The sequence below is a fragment of the Coprinopsis cinerea genome (assembly GCF_000182895.1).
Source record: "Coprinopsis cinerea okayama7#130 chromosome 2 map unlocalized cont3.2, whole genome shotgun sequence".
NCBI lineage: Eukaryota > Fungi > Basidiomycota > Agaricomycetes > Agaricales > Psathyrellaceae > Coprinopsis > Coprinopsis cinerea.
The window spans coordinates 1,887,405-1,905,802 of NW_003307543.1; the positions used below are offsets into that span (position 1 = coordinate 1,887,405).

General features: G+C 51.4%; 9 protein-coding genes across 9 annotated transcripts; 8 read left to right on the forward strand and 1 right to left on the reverse strand.

Moving 5' to 3' along the window:
- Positions 1–997: 997 nt before the first annotated feature.
- Positions 998–1,785, forward strand: CC1G_13939 (hypothetical protein; the record flags this gene model as incomplete). Its single annotated transcript, XM_002911853.1, has 4 exons — positions 998–1,063; positions 1,173–1,194; positions 1,267–1,421; positions 1,594–1,785. 4 exons carry the CDS (start codon positions 998–1,000, stop codon positions 1,783–1,785), a joined length of 435 nt encoding a protein of 144 aa, XP_002911899.1.
- A 1,201-nt stretch (positions 1,786–2,986) lies between these two features.
- CC1G_05112 (hypothetical protein) lies at positions 2,987–5,627 on the forward strand (the record flags this gene model as incomplete). Its single annotated transcript, XM_001833360.2, has 6 exons — positions 2,987–3,224; positions 3,281–3,664; positions 3,718–3,913; positions 3,964–4,354; positions 4,412–4,430; positions 4,486–5,627. The coding sequence occupies 6 exons, from the start codon at positions 2,987–2,989 to the stop codon at positions 5,625–5,627; spliced, it is 2,370 nt and encodes a 789-aa protein (XP_001833412.2).
- A 454-nt stretch (positions 5,628–6,081) lies between these two features.
- On the forward strand, positions 6,082–6,962 carry CC1G_13940 (hypothetical protein; the record flags this gene model as incomplete). The annotated part of the gene is made up of 4 exons (XM_002911854.1): positions 6,082–6,149; positions 6,354–6,374; positions 6,581–6,711; positions 6,883–6,962. 4 exons carry the CDS (start codon positions 6,082–6,084, stop codon positions 6,960–6,962), a joined length of 300 nt encoding a protein of 99 aa, XP_002911900.1.
- Positions 6,963–8,781: 1,819 nt separating this feature from the next.
- Positions 8,782–9,042, forward strand: CC1G_05113 (hypothetical protein; the record flags this gene model as incomplete). Its single annotated transcript, XM_001833361.2, has 2 exons — positions 8,782–8,846; positions 8,904–9,042. 2 exons carry the CDS (start codon positions 8,782–8,784, stop codon positions 9,040–9,042), a joined length of 204 nt encoding a protein of 67 aa, XP_001833413.2.
- A 283-nt stretch (positions 9,043–9,325) lies between these two features.
- Positions 9,326–10,360, forward strand: CC1G_05114 (GTP-binding protein ypt1; the record flags this gene model as incomplete). The annotated part of the gene is made up of 7 exons (XM_001833362.2): positions 9,326–9,391; positions 9,459–9,578; positions 9,706–9,718; positions 9,771–9,854; positions 9,907–10,037; positions 10,103–10,206; positions 10,264–10,360. The coding sequence occupies 7 exons, from the start codon at positions 9,326–9,328 to the stop codon at positions 10,358–10,360; spliced, it is 615 nt and encodes a 204-aa protein (XP_001833414.2).
- Positions 10,361–10,961: 601 nt separating this feature from the next.
- On the reverse strand, positions 10,962–11,686 carry CC1G_13941 (hypothetical protein; the record flags this gene model as incomplete). Its single annotated transcript, XM_002911855.1, has 4 exons — positions 10,962–10,967; positions 11,124–11,164; positions 11,426–11,463; positions 11,601–11,686. 4 exons carry the CDS (start codon positions 11,684–11,686, stop codon positions 10,962–10,964), a joined length of 171 nt encoding a protein of 56 aa, XP_002911901.1.
- A 548-nt stretch (positions 11,687–12,234) lies between these two features.
- CC1G_13942 (hypothetical protein) lies at positions 12,235–12,971 on the forward strand (the record flags this gene model as incomplete). The annotated part of the gene is made up of 4 exons (XM_002911856.1): positions 12,235–12,426; positions 12,483–12,601; positions 12,651–12,833; positions 12,887–12,971. 4 exons carry the CDS (start codon positions 12,235–12,237, stop codon positions 12,969–12,971), a joined length of 579 nt encoding a protein of 192 aa, XP_002911902.1.
- A 137-nt stretch (positions 12,972–13,108) lies between these two features.
- Positions 13,109–15,884, forward strand: CC1G_13943 (hypothetical protein; the record flags this gene model as incomplete). Its single annotated transcript, XM_002911857.1, has 16 exons — positions 13,109–13,249; positions 13,300–13,518; positions 13,599–13,697; positions 13,749–13,905; positions 13,959–13,964; positions 14,020–14,075; positions 14,128–14,284; positions 14,333–14,402; positions 14,584–14,894; positions 14,966–15,044; positions 15,102–15,137; positions 15,192–15,301; positions 15,365–15,437; positions 15,487–15,566; positions 15,644–15,651; positions 15,711–15,884. The coding sequence occupies 16 exons, from the start codon at positions 13,109–13,111 to the stop codon at positions 15,882–15,884; spliced, it is 1,776 nt and encodes a 591-aa protein (XP_002911903.1).
- Positions 15,885–16,385: 501 nt separating this feature from the next.
- On the forward strand, positions 16,386–18,345 carry CC1G_05116 (hypothetical protein; the record flags this gene model as incomplete). Its single annotated transcript, XM_001833364.2, has 4 exons — positions 16,386–16,526; positions 16,582–16,974; positions 17,028–18,011; positions 18,073–18,345. 4 exons carry the CDS (start codon positions 16,386–16,388, stop codon positions 18,343–18,345), a joined length of 1,791 nt encoding a protein of 596 aa, XP_001833416.2.
- Between the last annotated feature and the right edge of the window lie 53 nt (positions 18,346–18,398).

An 18,398-nucleotide genomic window follows, 5' to 3' on the forward strand; every position in this document is an offset into this window, starting at 1 on the left:
CGTGGTGACGGCTGATCAAGAGAGAGAGAGGTGAGACCTGGTTCCTTCCGATGGGCACCGGATTTGTCATCACCTGCGGCGCTGCGTTCCGCCCGTACACGAAAGGCCATGAGTGTGCGGCGCTGCGTTTCGTCCGTAGACAGAAAGGCCGCTGTGTGGCGCTGCGTTTCGTCCGTAGACAGAAAGGCCACGGGGCGCTGTGTTTCGTCCGTAGACAGAGAGGCTGCGAGATCGATTCCGCTCGTGGGCAGGAATCGCAAGTCTCCTCTTATTTGTGCTGTTCTTCATTGACCTAGTGTAAACATAGTTTAAACACCGACTAAAGATACTCATCTCCATTCACGGTCAGCGACTAAGTTTACAACTGCCGGGCCCACGATCACGTGTGCTAGATTTCGCGCTGATCCAGATCAAGCCTGCAAAATATGGCTTTGACCAACACAAATTCGACGACTCAGCAGCTGGACCGCACACTGCAACTGAATTTGCAGCTATCTGTGCATCTTACTCTCTGAGCTCATTGCATTCCACTGTTCCTGTAACAACAAACACGCTCGCACTGCATCAGTTCCACCTGCCGCGATCGGACTTGACCTACTTACCGTTAGACTTGTAATCGATATCTTCCTGCACCGTGGCCATCCCTCATCAGCACAGAAAATCACGATCATCTTCGTATACTCTCAATGAAGAAGACGTCGTAGGCTACCCCTGGCTCTCCAAATAGCCATGTCGGAAATTTGAGACGGCGCCGGAAACGCCGAAAAACGCCATTTAACGAAGGCCTCCCGGATGTCCGTTTCAACAAACCCCAAAAGGTGTTGAGACGGCCTGGAAACGGCCTTCCAACGTGTAGGAAACGCGGCCTGAAACGGCCAATGACAGACGGGCGCCTATTAAATTTTCGGCGAACGGCCTGTCAAACGGCTGTCAACAGGCCGTGCGTTGGGAGCCAGGAATCAAATTTCCGACACATGTTGCGATCCATGTTGGATCCATGAAGCAATTTGGCTCATTATCTCGACGGTGCGCGAAATCTCTTTATTGCCTATGTCTCAGCCTTGTCAGTACCGGAAAAGGTGGTGTCAGAAAAAGGTCCAGAAAGCGTTCGCGAACTCCTCAGGGGCAATAGTCCACAGGGGATTGAAGGGACCTGACTGACTTTTGTGTAGTCGAACGACGAACCTGAGTTCGGTAAGTGGAAGAGACGACGGTTGGAAGGTGAGCACTTATCTGGTTCGTTTTTCTGTTACATTGACATTATAGCGCCTTCCGACGTTCTACGCCGTGTCCCTTCGCACATCGCTTTGCTCTGCGATTACTATGTTCATCCCGGCGAACCTTGGCGTGAAAGCATCCCATCCCTTTGCATTCCTGATAAACCCTATGTCTCCATCGATGTGACTATCAATGGGTCTCTGGTGGGAACGCCATATTGGCATTGGTCTGGATGACACAAGCTGCTTGGGACTCTCATGTCGCCTGTCAGCATACCACTTGTCGGAAATTCCCAAGAAGCAGTCCTCCGCGCCCATTCCTCCTTTTCGCCACCTCAGAAACTCTCATTATGCTAACGACTGACCGTGATCGCAGAGCTTGAAAGTACCGAGTCGAGTCGCAAACATTGTCGCCGACCTTTTCTATGATGTTGTCCGAGTCTGCAACGACATGGTATGGAGAGAGTGGATAATGACAGGCAGCTACCAGAACACTCTGGCGTACAAATGGCTCGTCTCTCAACTTCGCAGAGCGAAGGAGATGCGAGAAGACAGCGCGGTCCAGTAGCGGTTGACAATTAACATTGCGAATGGACCGCGCGAAATGAATCTGTGAGCACACCGGACAGTTGCGACTTGCAAGCAAATCACCACCAGGTAAGAACATTCTCAACGAACTTACTTTGCTCTAGTGTATGCCACTGACGCTCCCAGAAGCCTCAGATGCCCATGGTTTGACAAACATATATTACGGGGATGGTGGGAAGAGAACCTTACAGACTTCCTTGTGGGGGCAAGTGTTGAGTGATCTCCTCTTCTCCCTGGTGTTAATTGCTTTTAATTATTATGTTACGCGGCTGATGTGGGCAGTCGTCGGCAGAAAACAAGTTGTGAGGGAAGTGAGATAAGGTTTGAGATTGTGACAGGCCAAGGCTGACCCATTGCCCAGGTTCTATGACGCCAAAAGCGGATTTTCCTTCAAGTACAGGCAGCAAAGACCCTTGATGAAGCTGGTTGGCTGGCTGACGACACATCAGACAAACACGGAATGTTGTTTGCAGGAAGGATGCATTCGGCATGGTGAGGGCTGTCTATTTTTGGACATGGGGAGATTCCCGACGCGTTGTGATTGGCTGAGGGTTCTGATTGGTTGTTGCTCATGCATGGATCTCAGCCAAATTAATTTGGTCACAGCCCCAGATGGATCTGCCACTCGCCGGCAAACTAAAATCCCTTCTTTGCTTCGACGAATCTCAAAAATCCATTCATTCATTTTATTTTGGCCCGATAACCATGTCAGATCTCCTTCCTCTTTCAAGATCCGCTCGAGTCGTGCTTTCCCTCAACGCCAAGTTCTTCCTCCCGTCTCTTTATATTTATCCTTCATCCGTCCCACCAATCCACCCACTCCCCCAATGTCTCCACGCGCCGCGTCGAATAATGGCTCCGCCTCTTCATCCTCGTCGGCACGCGTGGCGTCCGCGCCCTACTCTCGCAGGTCCTCAGCGCAACCCAAGTCCACTCGACAGCAGTTCTCTGCCTGCGGGGCATGTCGCATGCGAAGGTTTGTACTTTGTCACCAAACTCAGCAGTCTGCTCAAACAACAACAGAGTTCGCTGCGATTTGAAGGACCTTGCTATCCCGACCTCCGGCCCTCACCCAACTTGTTCCAATTGCAAAGAGCGTGGCATCAAATGCGTGTAGGAATCTATCTCTTCAAACGTCGCTGCGTTCTCCTCATGATACTGTTGCAGTGATGAATTCGCCGATGTCAAGGCTGTCAAATTACTCAGACGCGGTCGTCGGCTACAACAAGTGGAGTAAGAATGCTTCTTTGCAGAATCAAGTATCCCATGCTGAGTACCTCACCCTCAGAGCAATTTACGGGAAGAGCTCGGACCCCGATAACTCTGGGTTCTCTTATTCCACCCGCCTTGCCAATGCCATCCCTACCCTCCATCAAGATTTCTTCTGCTCACAGTTCTGGAGGTGGTTCTGCATCCAACGTGAGACCTGCACCACGTCAGGACGGCTTTGCCAAACGACTGACATCCTTCACCAGGTCCTATCCTTGATGCCGCCGAGTTTTCATCGAGGTTTCTATCACACCAGAAGGGCGAACGTACCCTTGGCCCCGAGGGTGGCATTATCACCATGCTTCTTGCCACCTGGGCCTTCTCTTATGGCCTCAATGAGCGTGGCCTTCCCATCGATGAACCCGAGTCCCAACCCTCCCCGGCTTCTCCGACGTCTCCGTCAACAGATGGGCCATCTAATTGCAGCACAAGTGACGGGACGAAACCCACCCATCGGCCACCAAAAAGCAAGGAGAAGTTCGACCAAATGGTCCAACAAATCCTGGACCTCGTCGATTACCATGGAATCATGCGACGGCCCACTCTGGATGGAGTCCGAGTCCTGCTCTTGCTTCTGCCTCTTTTGGAAGGTAAGCTTTGCTCTCCTCTCGTTGCAGCCATACTCATCCACTCCTGCTCTTAGATACGAAACCTTTTGAACGCATCGTGATTCACGACACCGCGATGTCACAGATCCAAACATTGTGCACCCTCGCGCCTTCCACTGCCCATCCAGCCCGTCCACTACCAGACGACGCGTCTACTCGTGCGCGTCTCTTCTGGTATGCCTACACCCAAGAAGGCTTGTCCACAGGCCTACGAGGTGGACGTTTTAACTTGTATGTCTCTCGTCCCACGCCCTCTGCCATTCCTTATATTGTCACTGCAGGCACAGCGACGATTATGATGCATTCCAGCTCACGCTTCCTTCTTACCGTGGTGGTCTGCCGTCTCCGCCATCCCCGACGTCTATCCAGGGCGGCTCGTCATCGTTCTCAACAGCTCACCAGGATTCCCAGGCGCTCAGCCGATTGGTCAGCTCATCCACCCTTCCTCTGCAGATTAATGCGGTCTGTCGGCGGATACACTCTGTTTTGACGGGACCGAAGGCTGCTAGAAGGGCGGACGAGCACAATTTGGTTGACGCCCATGGTATGCGCGAGATTTGGCATGATCTCGACCAGTGCTGGAGGGAGCTCAGCGTAATACGGCGTAACGCCGCGAGTAACGAGGATCCCGCTAGCCGGTGCGACACCGAACGCTACGCATGTGCATGGCAGGTAGGTTGTTCGACTGATCACCCTAGTGCTTAACTGACGAAGCTTCGGCCCCGACAGATATTCATCTTTGAATGCCGTGAGTACTCGATGTCCTTCCTTGTGCAAATGCCTCTCACCCTTCAATTCTCTAGACAATGTTATCCGGGAAAGTCTAAAGCAATATATGTCTACGGCCTCACGATCCCCATTCTCTTCTTCTCGACCATCATCTCATTCGTCTGGTTCTTCGCCGTACCTTCCTCCCGATCACCTCCACCTCGTGGCGACTCGCAACTGCTTGGCTTTGCTTCCCAAAGTCATTAAAATCATGCAATTTTGCGTTACCAACTCGACCTACACCGACAGATCCGGACTCTTTACCTGGGATTCTGGTTTGGTGCGCGATGGGTGCTTCTATGCAGGATATTTGGCAGCTTCCACGGATGCAGATGTCCTAGAAGCCCCGCTCGATGCTCAGGCCTCGGAAAGGGATGGACATGATCTCCCTTCGTCGCCGCTAACGACAGACGAGGCAGTCATGATTTGTCTCGCCGTCATGTCGAGCAAGAGGTGGTTGTTCTCGAAGAGCGATGAGCGGGAAGAGACGATTCGCATGATCTGGGAAGCTCGCAAGGCCAAACGCCACGGTCAACCCGTGCGATATGGTGACATGACCTACGACGCCACCTACCCTCACGCCAACGGTCATCCTAGCGCACGACTCCAGGACGTGTACCAGCCTCCCAACCAAACTGTCATGGCGGCCACATCTACATATCTCGATCGCTCCATGCTACCCTCCCTCAACGTCTTCACGCACCAGAGAAGAGTGGAGTCAGCGCCCACCACGGCCTGCACTACGGATGGACACGGGGCCGCCGGCTGGCCCTCCTATACCCCTCCCGGTACTGCTACCTCTCTTACCACCAGCACTGGCACCGGGCCACTAGGTAGCATACGCGGATCACCAGAGTTCTCGAACGTTTTGCCCACCTACAAGCCGCACACTGATGAAAGCTACTATCACGGTGGCGGCGAGCTCGACCACTTTACTTACAACGTACCAATAGCTCCATCACACCCTTCGAGCATTCCTGCCTCCATGAACGCCTTCTCCCATCGCAACTCCCCCAATATCGAGGGGCATTCATCGATGCCTACCGTCGACATGGGCAACTATTCCATCTCTTCACAGCCCTTCAATGCTACCGGGGGTACACTTCACGTTTCATCAGGAAACGACTATGGATCGTGTCCGCAGTTTGGGGACAACTGCAACGGATCGTATCATTGATCATCTTGTCTATGTCTTTTCTTCATGCCTTTTCATCCATCTTTCGTCGTTTCTATGCAGATACGTTGGTTGACATACTGTAGGTAGTTTTATGCTTAGTTTTACCGTCCCAGGGTAGGGACAGGTTGTTATATTTTTTTGCTTATGCCATCGGGATATCCCTGGACTTCCAACGTTTATACCCACACAATTTGAATGTACCACTAGCTTCACACCGTAGTAATAATACATTAATAATGTTCCTCTCGCCGGAAACCCGCCGATAGAATTCTGCCTATCGCAGTAATTGCCTATATTGTCCTTCAGAAAAACCAACGAAACACACGGACGACAGTGGCGCAAATAGGATGACTTTGACTACATTAAAGCGGCTGCTATTGCAACCTTTCTCCAGTGTCCACTGGCATGGAGAGGAATCCTTGAATACCGCCAGAAGAGGCTAGCCACCAGACCAATGTCTGATGGGGTCAAAGCCTCATGGACTGAAGGCTTAATTCCCGAGCGTAAATGGACCCCCCAACTGTGCGGAACGCTCCCAGACATGAGGAATGGAGGAGTTACTGATTCCTTGATTCTTCAGTGCAAGAAAGGTGTCCCAATCGAACATCAGCGCCCCAGAAAATGAGAACGGATGAGTCTTCTGACGTCAATTCAGGCAATTTCCCGAAGCTGCACAAGGGCACGATTGGGTGTTACTGACGGGATGATGAAGGGGCTGCTCTCTAGTTCCATCGGCCCTACCCAATCGTGGGTTTTTTCGAAGAGGGATTTCCGAATTTGCTTGCTGTCTGTAGATTCCGGACATCGCCTTGCGCCTGAAAGAGAATGGTAGCTTTGAGAATTGACAAGTAGGTTCGTCATCTTACCATTCAATTATCGATTGCTTGCTCCATCCGGTGTAAACGGCAGAAAGACATGCAGCAACAGAGTGGTTGACCGTGATATAAATCCAGGCAAGCCACGCTTACCGAGGAAATTGGGGTGCAGGTTGTTTTGTGGAAGATGATACGAATGGATCGTGGTTTCAACGAGGGATCCGTTAGGGCCAAAAGAGGGCGACCTATCAGCAGGGAGGTGGAAAAGCGTGCGTGCGTGATCAGGACTCCCCGTCCAGACAATTGAAACCCTCTAGCCGGCCTCGGCGGTGCTCGTTGTTCTGATCTCTTCATATTTCGCACTGTCGTACTTGGACAGGGTGAGATCAACCAGGGAGACATGCTGAGTTTAATTCATGGCCATCTATGTGTGTGCATAGTAGAGCTGCGGCAAGCGTTACACGCGGAACCCAAGGGGAGCCACCACCAAGTAGACCATGATCTCTTCGGCGGTCTCTAGCTGAGGATCGGGATGACCGACTTCAGCGTGCATCGCGGACACTAGACCACCTGAGCCAGCTCAGTCCATGTCGATCAGTCACAAGGTCACAGACGCTGCTTTGATTCCTTCCCATGTCAAGAATCAAGAGGCCACCGACGGAAGGTAGTTAGATAACCGTATTCCTTCCGCACGACGTCGGGGTGCCCATTGGCGACTAGATCAACAAAAGGTGGAGCTGAACGAGGACCCTGTCCCCCATTTTAAGTCTTTACACAAGCCATAGTTCCCAGCACGTCCTTAAAGCAACTCACCGCTTCAAGACGATGATTGTCGACCGTTTTGCCGCTTGTAGTTTCTTGTTCGCGTCGTCGAGGACGTTGATGATGCGGACTTGGGCTTGGCACAACATACCTGTCGTCAGCTGTGATCGAGGTTTTGATCGATTTCCCATTTGATCCCGAAAGCCGACGCTCCACAAGCACTCACCTCCGCAAGCTCACGCCAGCGTTCTTCTCGTTCTTCTCCTTCGGCTTTCTTTAAAGGTTTACGGAAAGCTCGACTCTCGAATCGCTGGTTCAATATGTTCCGTGAGTGGAGCAGACTAGTAGTACCGCCGAGGCTGGTACTCATTTCGAGTGATTCGTAGTGTGCATCCCAATTATTTGTGAGCTCGCCCGCCCATAGCTCAGGTCTGTAGTGGCACTCAGGCGTTTCGACAGTCGGAATCAACGACAGGATAAAGCCAAATAAGGATTTTCAGCCCTTGGCCTGCCCTCGCTGTCACAACAGTACGTTCAACGGTCCTCTCGGCTCTACCGCACTTGGCAAGCTCGTCTAAAATTCCTTTAACCCAATTAGCCTCCGTCATATACGCTAGGAATTGCAAGTGGTTCGAACTTTTCTTTATCCCTCTCATTCCCGTCTATTGGAAGCACATTTACCTATGTAATATTTGCGGATGGCGATCGCAGAATTCTCCTCCGTGAGTCCTCCGACTTTCTTGCCCCGTCCGTTGATGACATTTACCGGAAGAGATAGACCTGGATCCTCCGTACCGTTAACTACAACGCGCGCGGATGCTTCTGTTCTACCGCCGTACACCGGTGGATGGGAAGAGCCTAACCACCCTGGCTATCAGCCGGCGTACCTGGCGCCTCCATACTCCGAAAGTGAGACCGAGGCTCAAGCGCCCATCAAACCACCCCAACCACCCAAGGCTTGAGGCAACCGAGCTTCACAGCCGTATCCGCGTAAACGGTGTCGACGATGGAATACATGATGTCCATTAATGTTCTCTACGCACCCATTCATGTATCTCGTGCCCTTGTACTATACTTGAACCTCCATTTGTTTGTAGGAAATGACTTTATCTTGGCATTCGATCTATGTCATGGCGCAGCACGTTGCTGTGCATCGAATCACTTTGAACCTGACCCTCATCCTACTGTTCTTCATTATCACAACTCCTACAACTCGAACTTAAAAGTCATGGATTTTTTCTGTACGTGGAGCGTGTTAGAGTGCAGAAAGCAACATCTTTGACTGATTTCTGTCGGGTAGTTTGTTTGCCCGTTCTTTGTGAGACTCGACTCTTGCATGTTTTTAAGAAGAATAATTGACGGGCATGGGTTTGGTGCAGTTGGCTGTAAAACGACACTGAAGCCTGAAGGAGACCAAACACCACGAGTATGTCCTAGGTGCAATAACGGTTAGTGGACATCGACGCTTCGTTTTCCTCCGGACCATAGCAGACTGAGTCACTCGGCCATGATTAGCTGCTGCCACTGGATGCAAATCTCGAGAATGGTTCGAACTTTGCTTCGTTCCGCTGATCCCTATGGGTAGCAAGCACATATGGGTATGCTCTATTTGCCACTGGACAAGTCCCCGAGGTCAAGGACTGTGAGTCAATAGCAGCTTTGACTTGACCCTGTCTCACATATGCCCCCCCCTCTCCAGATGGGAACCTGCTCTACCCGGATTCGCTCCACCTCCACCGGCAGGCTACTACCCTCCCAATCAACAATGGGGCCCACCACCCAATCAATGGCAACAAGGTCCTCAGTATCCGCCCCAGGGCTACCACCCTCCCAAGTAGATAATTTCGATCGGTTTTTTTGTCATGTTTCGTCTGTTTTCATGTAGCATAGTATTGGCGTTCATGGTGGGACAATTTTGGATAGGAATTTTCATGTTGGATGACGGACATAAGGGAACGGGTGGCAATTAGCAAGCTGTGTGATTGCTTTTGTTTCCCTGGGAGCTCGGAGCACGTGCCTGGTGATTGCAGCGCCTTGCTGTTAGTTGGTCCTTGGACTGTTGACGCAGCCTTTCATCCTCTTCCATATCGACCTGCTTTAATCTCCTTTATTCAGTCCACAATGCACACGAGTGAATACGATTATCTTTTCAAGCTCTTGCTCATCGGCGACTCTGGTGTCGGAAAGGTCCGTTTTCCAACTGCCAATCCCTTTGGGGGGGGGGGGCTCCGCTGACAGCTTCCCTCTCATTCAGTCCTGCCTGCTTCTCCGATTCGCAGACGACACTTACACAGAGAGCTACATCAGCACAATTGGTGTTGATTTCAAGATTCGAACGATTGAGTTGGAGGGAAAGACCGTTAAACTGCAGATTGTGAGTACCTCGTGTCCCTCCACAGGGCCCCGGTGGCTCCATAACGTCAATGAGACCCTGGAATCCCTTCAACCGCTTCAACCCTACCTTGGCGTACTGACGATCTTTCCTTCTCATCGATTCACAGTGGGACACCGCAGGTGAGGGCAGCATCGTCGTCGTAGCACCTCCTGAATGACTCACGGCTCGTAGGCCAGGAACGATTCCGCACAATCACATCCTCGTACTACCGCGGCGCCCATGGCATTATTGTCGTATACGATGTAACCGACAATGGTACTGATCGCCCATTCCCGACCTTCAGCCTCCCGCTAACCTGGCACCGTAGATACCTTCTCCAACGTCAAGCAATGGCTCTCAGAAATCGACCGATACGCCTCAGAGGGAGTCAACAAGCTGCTGGTTGGCAACAAGTCCGATCTGACTGGAAAGAAGGTCGTCGAGTACAGCGTCGCAAAGGTATGGCTGTCAAGCTCCGGATACGCTGCCCGTCAAAGGCAATGTCCTAATCTGCTGTCTCTTAGGAATTCGCGGACCAGCTCAATATTCCATTCCTGGAAACTTCTGCAAAGAACGCAACGAACGTAGAGCAAGCTTTCTTGACCATGGCCAAGCAAATCAAAGACCGGTGAGTTCCCCGTCCAAGATTTCGAAACCGACTGTTTTTGACATTGCCATACCTTAGCATGGGCTCGACCTCGACCCCTTCTGGAGCCGCCAAATCGTCGACTGTTACTCCCGGCCAGACTGTCCAGTCCCAGACAGGCGGCGGATGCTGCTAATTGCTCGCCCTCCTTACTCTCCGTGGTGGCCTGATCAGAGCGCTGTACTGCATGATGTCGTTAATTCATTCATTTGGACTGATATTACATCTAGTTTGTTTTTCATGTTTCTAGTACTCTACCCCGGGGAATGGAATTCCTCGTATTCTAGAATCCTTTCGTGGCTCTGAACGTTTGGCAATCAGGGAAATACTCGCCGTGGCAACGGCGAGCGGAACAGGGCAATGAGCCATTTTTAGTCAGAAACGCGCAGTCACATAATTGATGCGCTCCGAGATTGGGTGGTCTCCCTTGAACCACCACGTTCACCAGCACCTCGATCGCTTTTTCTATTTCTATCGATTGCAGGTGAACGTTGTAACTTGACAACTGGGACTTATATAACTATTAAATCTCGATCCACCATATATAAACCCTCAGACCCAGCGAGAATTCCCGCCGCTGAGATCGTCTGAGATATGACAAATTGGACGCGTCTATTTTGTCATCTAGCATCGTCTCTCAGCGCGATTTTTACCCACTTTTTTGTGCTCAGATCCGCTTAGAAATGATAGAAACCCGAAATCGTCCAAATGTATCACATTTATCATATGTCGTACTCTCACAACTAGAGTACCAACTGGCGCAGACATGTCAAAAGGAAAAAGATAACCAGTCCGGGAATAGCTACCACTGTGGTTGTATGCCGCGCCGCAGACAAGGGGAAGACTCTGGAATTTCTGTTAGGTTTCGTCGTTGCAAGCTGCAAGGAAGAGACACTCACCAGATGCAGATGCGCGACTGTATCGTGAACTTCCCACTGAGCTAGAAGGTTTCTTGTCAAGAGAGAATAGGATGGGCAATTTGAGGCAACTCACCACTATAGAAAGTCCGGCGGGTGGAGGGCGGGTTGGAGGCTGTTGGAGGCTGTTGGAGGCCGCAAACGTCGAGTCGATGCACTCGAGCACGCTGGGCCAAGTTCGTGCTTTGCTTAAGGGGCCATCGCATTGGGAAGGTGATATAGGTCCTGGGAGGCGTCGAACACAGTGGAGATCCAAAAGATGCCTAGACACGATGGGGACGTACCTCCTCCCCCTGATCCCTCTCTCTGCGTGCTCTGTATGCTGAATCACAGACTACCTGGATATCGGCGTCGTCAAAGACAGTTTTCACTTCCCGCGATTTCGATGTAGAGGACGGCGGGGTGGTGTATGTGTGGTGAACCGTGATGGTGGTCGAGAGGAAAGAAAGCCCAAGTCACCGCGCGCCGCATTGGGCAGGGTCTGCACGCTCGTGACTAAGTCCAAAGTCCTTCGGCTTGTGGCGGAGAAAACGAGGAACGACCATTTCTAAGTCAATTGAATGGGTCGAAGATATCATCTGTGAGCGGAATCCAGCGAACACGACGGCAGCGAGGAAAGAAAGGACGCGTGGAAAAGCTGGAAAAATCGGGCGTATCATTTCACAGCATCTATGAGCACGTTACACACGCGTTTTGGCGGATTTATCATATCTCAGACGATCTCAGCGGCGGGCATTCTCGCTGGGCCTCAGAAGCCCTCATTGCTTCTTCACGTCTTCACCACCCAACCCTCCACCAAGCATCGATAACCAACCTCTGCCTTATCGATGGCTTCACATTCTCAGAGAAGACCGTCCAGCTACCAGCCGGTACGCGTACTTACCAACGCGTACTCCATAGAGAGGTAACCCCGTGTCAATACTCTTCGCCAGTAGTGATCGCTCACTTTCTACTATAGACTTCCAAGCCATCGTTATACTCAGTACACCAGTGGGTTTCTCTCTTGCACTCATGGATGACGTGCACTAAACCCAGTACCTCTTCTCCCTCTAGTCGGTACGCGTGGAACTCGTATTGCTATTCAACCGTCTGGATGTTGACGGCAGATGTTCCAGAATTTGAACCCAATTTCAAGGGAAAAGCAATTGCCAAAAAGCAGCAGTACATCCACCACCTCGAGCATGTTGTGTGCCCTGATGTATTCACCCGCCGTTTCTTGTATGACGGGAGCAAAATTGGGTACGCCCACCCGGACGTTGCTCAGAGGCTTGGTCCCAACAAGACGGTGGGTCCCCTGTTTACCACAGTTCCTTGAACAGTTGATTGATACACTTCCCTTAGTTTTTTGTTGCCCTTCGGTCAAACACGCAGTTCGACCCCAGTGCCTGGAAAAGTGAAGGCAAGACGTCGTGTATCAAGATCACGTTCTCTGCGACTTCCGGTGTAGAAATTCTCCCAACGTAAGGGTGTCTGCAATGGGACCTAAACGAATTCGCTGACGCTCTGTAGCCATGCTGCCGCCATTCGGGGACCAGACAGGGAGCTTCATACTAATCTTTTGCAGCTTCTTGTTCGTCAAGGATCGAACAACATCCATCCCAACAATGGAAAGGCATACTTCCCGCCGTTTTCGAGAGGAGAAGATTTGAAAATACTTCCGAATGGAATCGAAATCCGACGTGGTATCTTCCAGTACGTGATTGCAGTGTCCAGGTCGTCGTCGATGTCTGACATCCCTTTTCAAGTTCTGTCCGGCCCACAATGGAAAAAATGATCGTCACGATAGACACTGTTGCATCCCTGTTGTACGTGAATCCATCGTTTAATTAGCCGCTTACTCACAGTTGGCATATAGCTTTCCACATGGCTCCCTACTGGAAGCAGTCTCCCTATTCTTACGGGAATCTGACTGGCGCAGTTTCCGAGAGGACTCTCGGGACCCAAATATAAGATCTAAATTTCACAAAATGCTAAAGTATTTCAAGGGTCTCAAAATTCGGGTTACCCATCCTCGCAAGTCCTCGACCTCGATCAAGTGTATCATGGGTTTCGTCTCCGATGGTGGTGGATTCAAATTCGACTTCGAGGGGAAGATGATTACTGTTGCTGTGAGTGGCCTGTCGTGTGTGTCATGGATGCTACTCACACTTTCATTTAGCAACACTATCGAACTGCACATAATGTGACCTTGTCCCACCCATTTGCGCCAGGTGTCATCCTCCGAAAGGAACCGCATATGGTTGTAGTTCCTATGGAGCTCTGCGAACTTGTCCCCAACCAAATGTTCAAAAAGAAGGTACCCGATGACATGGCCGGTGACATGGTCAAGTTTGCCGCAGTCAATCCCAGCGACCGCTTCCAGAAGATTAAACTCGCGGTAAGGAGATATCTTTGATTATTGACCGCTGGTAGCACATCTGACAACATTTCGAGGCCAATAACTACCACCGATTCCAGCCGATGGTCGAATCGGGCATGGTCATTTCTCGAGACCCGCTTACAGTCGAAGGGAAATTGCTGAATCCTCCAATGATCAAATATGATTGTCGAACACAAGTGAGCTGAATCAGACCTTCCCCATGGCCATACTAACGCAATTACGGGCAGGAACCCAAAAACGGAGGCTGGAATGTACTTAACCAGAAGCTCCTCAAGCCAATGCCCATGAGGTTGTGGGCTATCCTCAATTGCGAGCCCACGCGTATATCTAGCCAACAGGCGTGGGGGATTGCAAAAACGCTTGCCGACTGTTGCAAAGCGCTTGGTAAGCATTCGCAATCTCCCTAGTCGCCTCTGATCTAAGTTATTCTTCTCTAGGGATGCGTATGTAGCTTCAGACCATTCTGAGGAAGTGTTATTCAACCTGCATACTATATAGGCATAGATAAGCCGCCGATCGTTGTGAAGGACTACAGTGGGGGTTCGCTGTCTAGTGTAAGTTTTCTCTGTTTAACCGAGTCCAACTGTGTGTTGAACCGGGTTGTAGGTACTTGACAGTGTCATGCAGGAGTCCTCTCAGATACTGCAGAGGCATGGGATCGACCTCAGAAAAACATTGAAGGAATTCATGCTCATTGTTCTACTTCCTTCCGAAGCGGCCCATTTGCGAACGGAGGTGAAGTATTGGGGTGATGCTGTCAATGGTGAGTTGAACGGTGCGATGTCCACTGCGCCCACTAACCTTCTTGTAGGGGTTAAAACCCAGTGTCTTCGATTCGGAAAGACAATGAACAATCAGTATTGCAACAACGTCGCACTCAAGTGAGTTCAACCGGTTCGCTGATGGGCGCAACTGTGCATAAGCTGTCTTCCAGAATAAATGCCCGCCTCGGGGGGACGAATTCCTTTATTCAAACACCGAACCAAGGGTCGAGTCTGGAAAGGCTCTGCGGGAGTTCGCGAACGATGATCGTGGGTATGCAGTATCTCCCGCTTTCTGTAGCGAAGAAAAGTTTAACGCCCCTTCAACAGGTGCTGACATCGGCCACCCTGGTGCAGGCATAAGGAACAAGCCCTCGGTGTCTGGTCTGGTGTTCTCAATTAGCCAGTTTGCGACAGAGTATGCAGCGATCACCAGGATCCAACCCCCTCGCGTCGAGGCTATTGTCGACCTGGAAGAGATGTTCAGATACGCGATGGACAAATTCCGGAAAAGTGCAAATGGCCTCCCTCATAATATCATTTTCTTCCGCGACGGCGTGTCTGAAGGTGAATTTGCGACAATAACCAACACGGAAATCAGGGTTTTACAAGGTTCGGTCTCCTGTCTCCGATGCCATATTATTGACTGACCTTTTTGAATTCGACGACCCTCCCGTTACTAGAGGTGATTGACGCTTTCCACAACGAAATATCCCCTGAGAAACCGAAGCCCAAATTGACGTTTGTGGCTGTTGGAAAACGGTAGGCCCTCTTCAGAACGGTCTCCGTGTGTTTCAGCTCGACTAAATTCTGGCGCAGGCATCATACACTTCTCTTCCCACCTCATGGATCAAAGTAAGGATGGTCCATGTTACTCCCACTATTTGGTATTAATACACACTCACTTAGCCTGGCTGATCGCAAGGGGAATTGCCACCCTGGGGTCGCGGTTGATTCTGGCATCACACAACCCTTTTTACCAAACTTCTATCTTCAGTCCCACGCGGCCATCCAAGGCAGTGAGTAGCCCCTGCTGTACTTAACTAGTGCCATTGACTCATGGTTTGTGCCTCCCGGCGCAGCTTCGAGATCCAGTCACTATATCGTGCTTCGCGACGAAGTCTTCGCGGAATATCGCGAAAGTGCTATCCTCCAGTTAGTCCGTTCCCGCTTTGATTATAATTCTCCTTAATCACATTGTCAGACTGGAAGAACTGGCCTATGGCCTCTGCCATATCTACGCCAAGGCCACTCGCTCCGTCTCCATTCCCGCCCCTGTGTACTGTAAGTCTTTTGCTTTACTGACACGGATCCCACTCATGTTCTATTTGCGGTCGGTTGGTTCCCGTTTCCGTTCTTAGATGCCGATGTAAGTTCACTCGCACTTGCGATGTCTCGAGGTATTCCAATTACTGAAATCCTTCACAGCTTGTCTGCAGGCGAGGCATGTTCCATATCGACCCCAGGAACCAAAATGTTTCGTTTGACGACACCACCTCTATCCATACATCGGGGACGGAGCCTCCATTCGATCTCGAGCCTTGGAAAAATGCCTTCAAACCCCTCCATGGAGCCCTCGAGCCCGCCATGTACTTCCTGTGACCTTTTGTGACTTTCATGATATGATATGTACTTCTACACACTTAGTCCAATTTGATGTTTCTCGGATTTCACTGCCATTCCTCGGGAAAATTAAGTATTTAAAGTATCGCGACGAGAATGATTGGAACGCGCGAACATCAAGCCGCGTCAACGAATTTACACCGCTTCTTTTAACTTGCCTTCACACCGAAATGTCTAATGCTCTACGGTCGAGCTCAGAACTTGCAGCAAAGCCAGATTCTCCTATAGAACCTGGTGAACACAAGCCAGAACCACCAACCTCCACGCCAGACGTATCTTCTGGTTCCAAGGATGCAAGACGGGAGCGGGCTTCATCACCTGACTCGACTTCAAACAGAGGATTTGCACGTCCTTTGGGTTCTCCTGGACCAAGTTCAAGGTTTCGAGACACGGATGGACGCAGAGACAGACCGTACAACCCTCCTCCGCGACATACAGATACATACGTAGCTCCAAGGAGAGGCGACGACCGCAGAGATTATGACCGCAGCCGCGATTATGACAGGGATAGGCCACGGCATCCTCTGCGACGTTGGGAGTTGGATAGGGACAGGGACAGGGACCCGAGGTATGGAGGTCGTTACTCGGACTATCGAAGAGATAGATCGCCCCCGCGACGTGGTGAGCATGAATTCACTTCTCGAATCTGTCGCTAGTTTGACATATTGCTGTCCAGGCCCTCCACCGCGACGGTATGGCGGTTATTCCCCACGAAGGCGTTCAAGATCCCGGACACGCTCTCCTCGCCGCCGTTCACGATCTCCAGGCCCTCGGCGCGGTCCGCCTTCTCGGTCGCCACCTGGAAGAGGTTATTACTCACGACGACCTCTCAGGTCTCGCTCCCCCCCACCTTTCCGACGAAGAGGCGGGTCTCGCACACCACGAACCAGGTCGCCTATACGGAGACGGTCGCGCTCGAGGACACGCTCAAGGAGCCCCTACAGAGGATCTCGACCGTCTCCGTCTCCTGCAAGGTCTGTTCGCCTGGGTAACCATTCCATTGGCGGTTCCAGACATGTATCGCCTCGACCTTACGAAGAAAAGAGGCGTACTGTTGAATCGGAAGGTCGTACCAAGGAAGCAATAAAGCCAATCGGATCCCCGTCTCAACTAGTTGTTCAGGATTCTGACAAGAAGCCACAAGAACCCGTGGTCAACGTGGAGGCGACTCAAGATGCCGTTATGAAGGAGGAGGAAGTCCCTCAAGATTCACCGCAATCGCCTAGCCCTCCTCCGGCGGACGATGCGAAAATGGAAGAGGACCCACCTACTGCACCTCAGGTCGGAGAAGTCGTCGCTGCGTCTGATCCACCTCAGAAACAGCGCTCAACGACTCCTGCTCCTGCTCCTGGACCGCCTCGACCTTCTACTACAGAATCTGCCGCAACATCGCCTTGCCGTCTATCTGCTGCTGAAACGAAATCGCCTATGTCTCGCAGGCAAGACCGACCTTCTCCAATCCCACCGCATGTCAAGGCCGAAGAGAAACTTTCCCTTCGCTCTCTAAAAGTGGATCATGCGGGACTCCCCCCCATTCCTCCTCCATCAGCCTCACACCGCTCTCCCATACATTTCAAACCGACAGCTCACTCACCACTTGCCACCCCAAAGTACGAAGGTCAATCGCCTCGCTCTCAACATTCGCAACAGTCCTATCAGGCCCCAGCAGCGTCGTCGCATTCCAGAGAAGAGCATAAACGCGAGTCAAGCACGCCTCAGTCTCCTGATGTGGTCATGGCGGATTCAACACCTCATTCTCAACAAACACACGACAAGTCTTCGCATCCTATCCCGCCCCCGCCTCAACGGACTGGGATCCCGACGGGCCCTAGGGCTCACGGGTATAAAGATTATAGTATACCTGCGGGTCCGGCAGCAACCCATCCTCGTGGCCATCCACCCACTGGTCCAGCAGCCCAACAACCACCTAGCGGGCCTTCGAACCGTCTCCCTACGCCTCAAGGAACGAAAGGTCCCAATTGGTCGGGTGGGCCGGGAAGTAACCGACATTCCAGTGATACTATGGTCAAGACCGTTCAGGACAAGGTAGATGAATTGTGCGGTGTTGGACGACCAAGGGTCGCGAATTACCCTCTTGCGAGCGAGGTCAGTCTTGCGGTTTCCTGTTCCCCCTTACTCGTCTGACGCACCTGGATCGAAACTGTAGATTCAAACGCAGGTCGAAACCCGCATGCTCCGTGAAACGAAATACTATGAAACCACGAGTATAGCGTATCCAGCTTTGTGGGAGTTGGAACTCGCAATGCTTGATCTACACACCAGCGAGCTACGGAGAAAGGCGGCATCGAGCCAGCTGGATAAAGCTATGTTTGGTGCTCTGGGCATCGATTATGTTTCCGAGGGGCTTACATTGTCGTCATCAAGCGCGTTGCAAGCTCCACCAATGGTTGCTTCAACTTCAACGTTGTCTACATCCTAGTTGTTCAAACGAAATTAGAGGCTGTTTCAATCGTTGTCGAGCCTCCCTGTTTG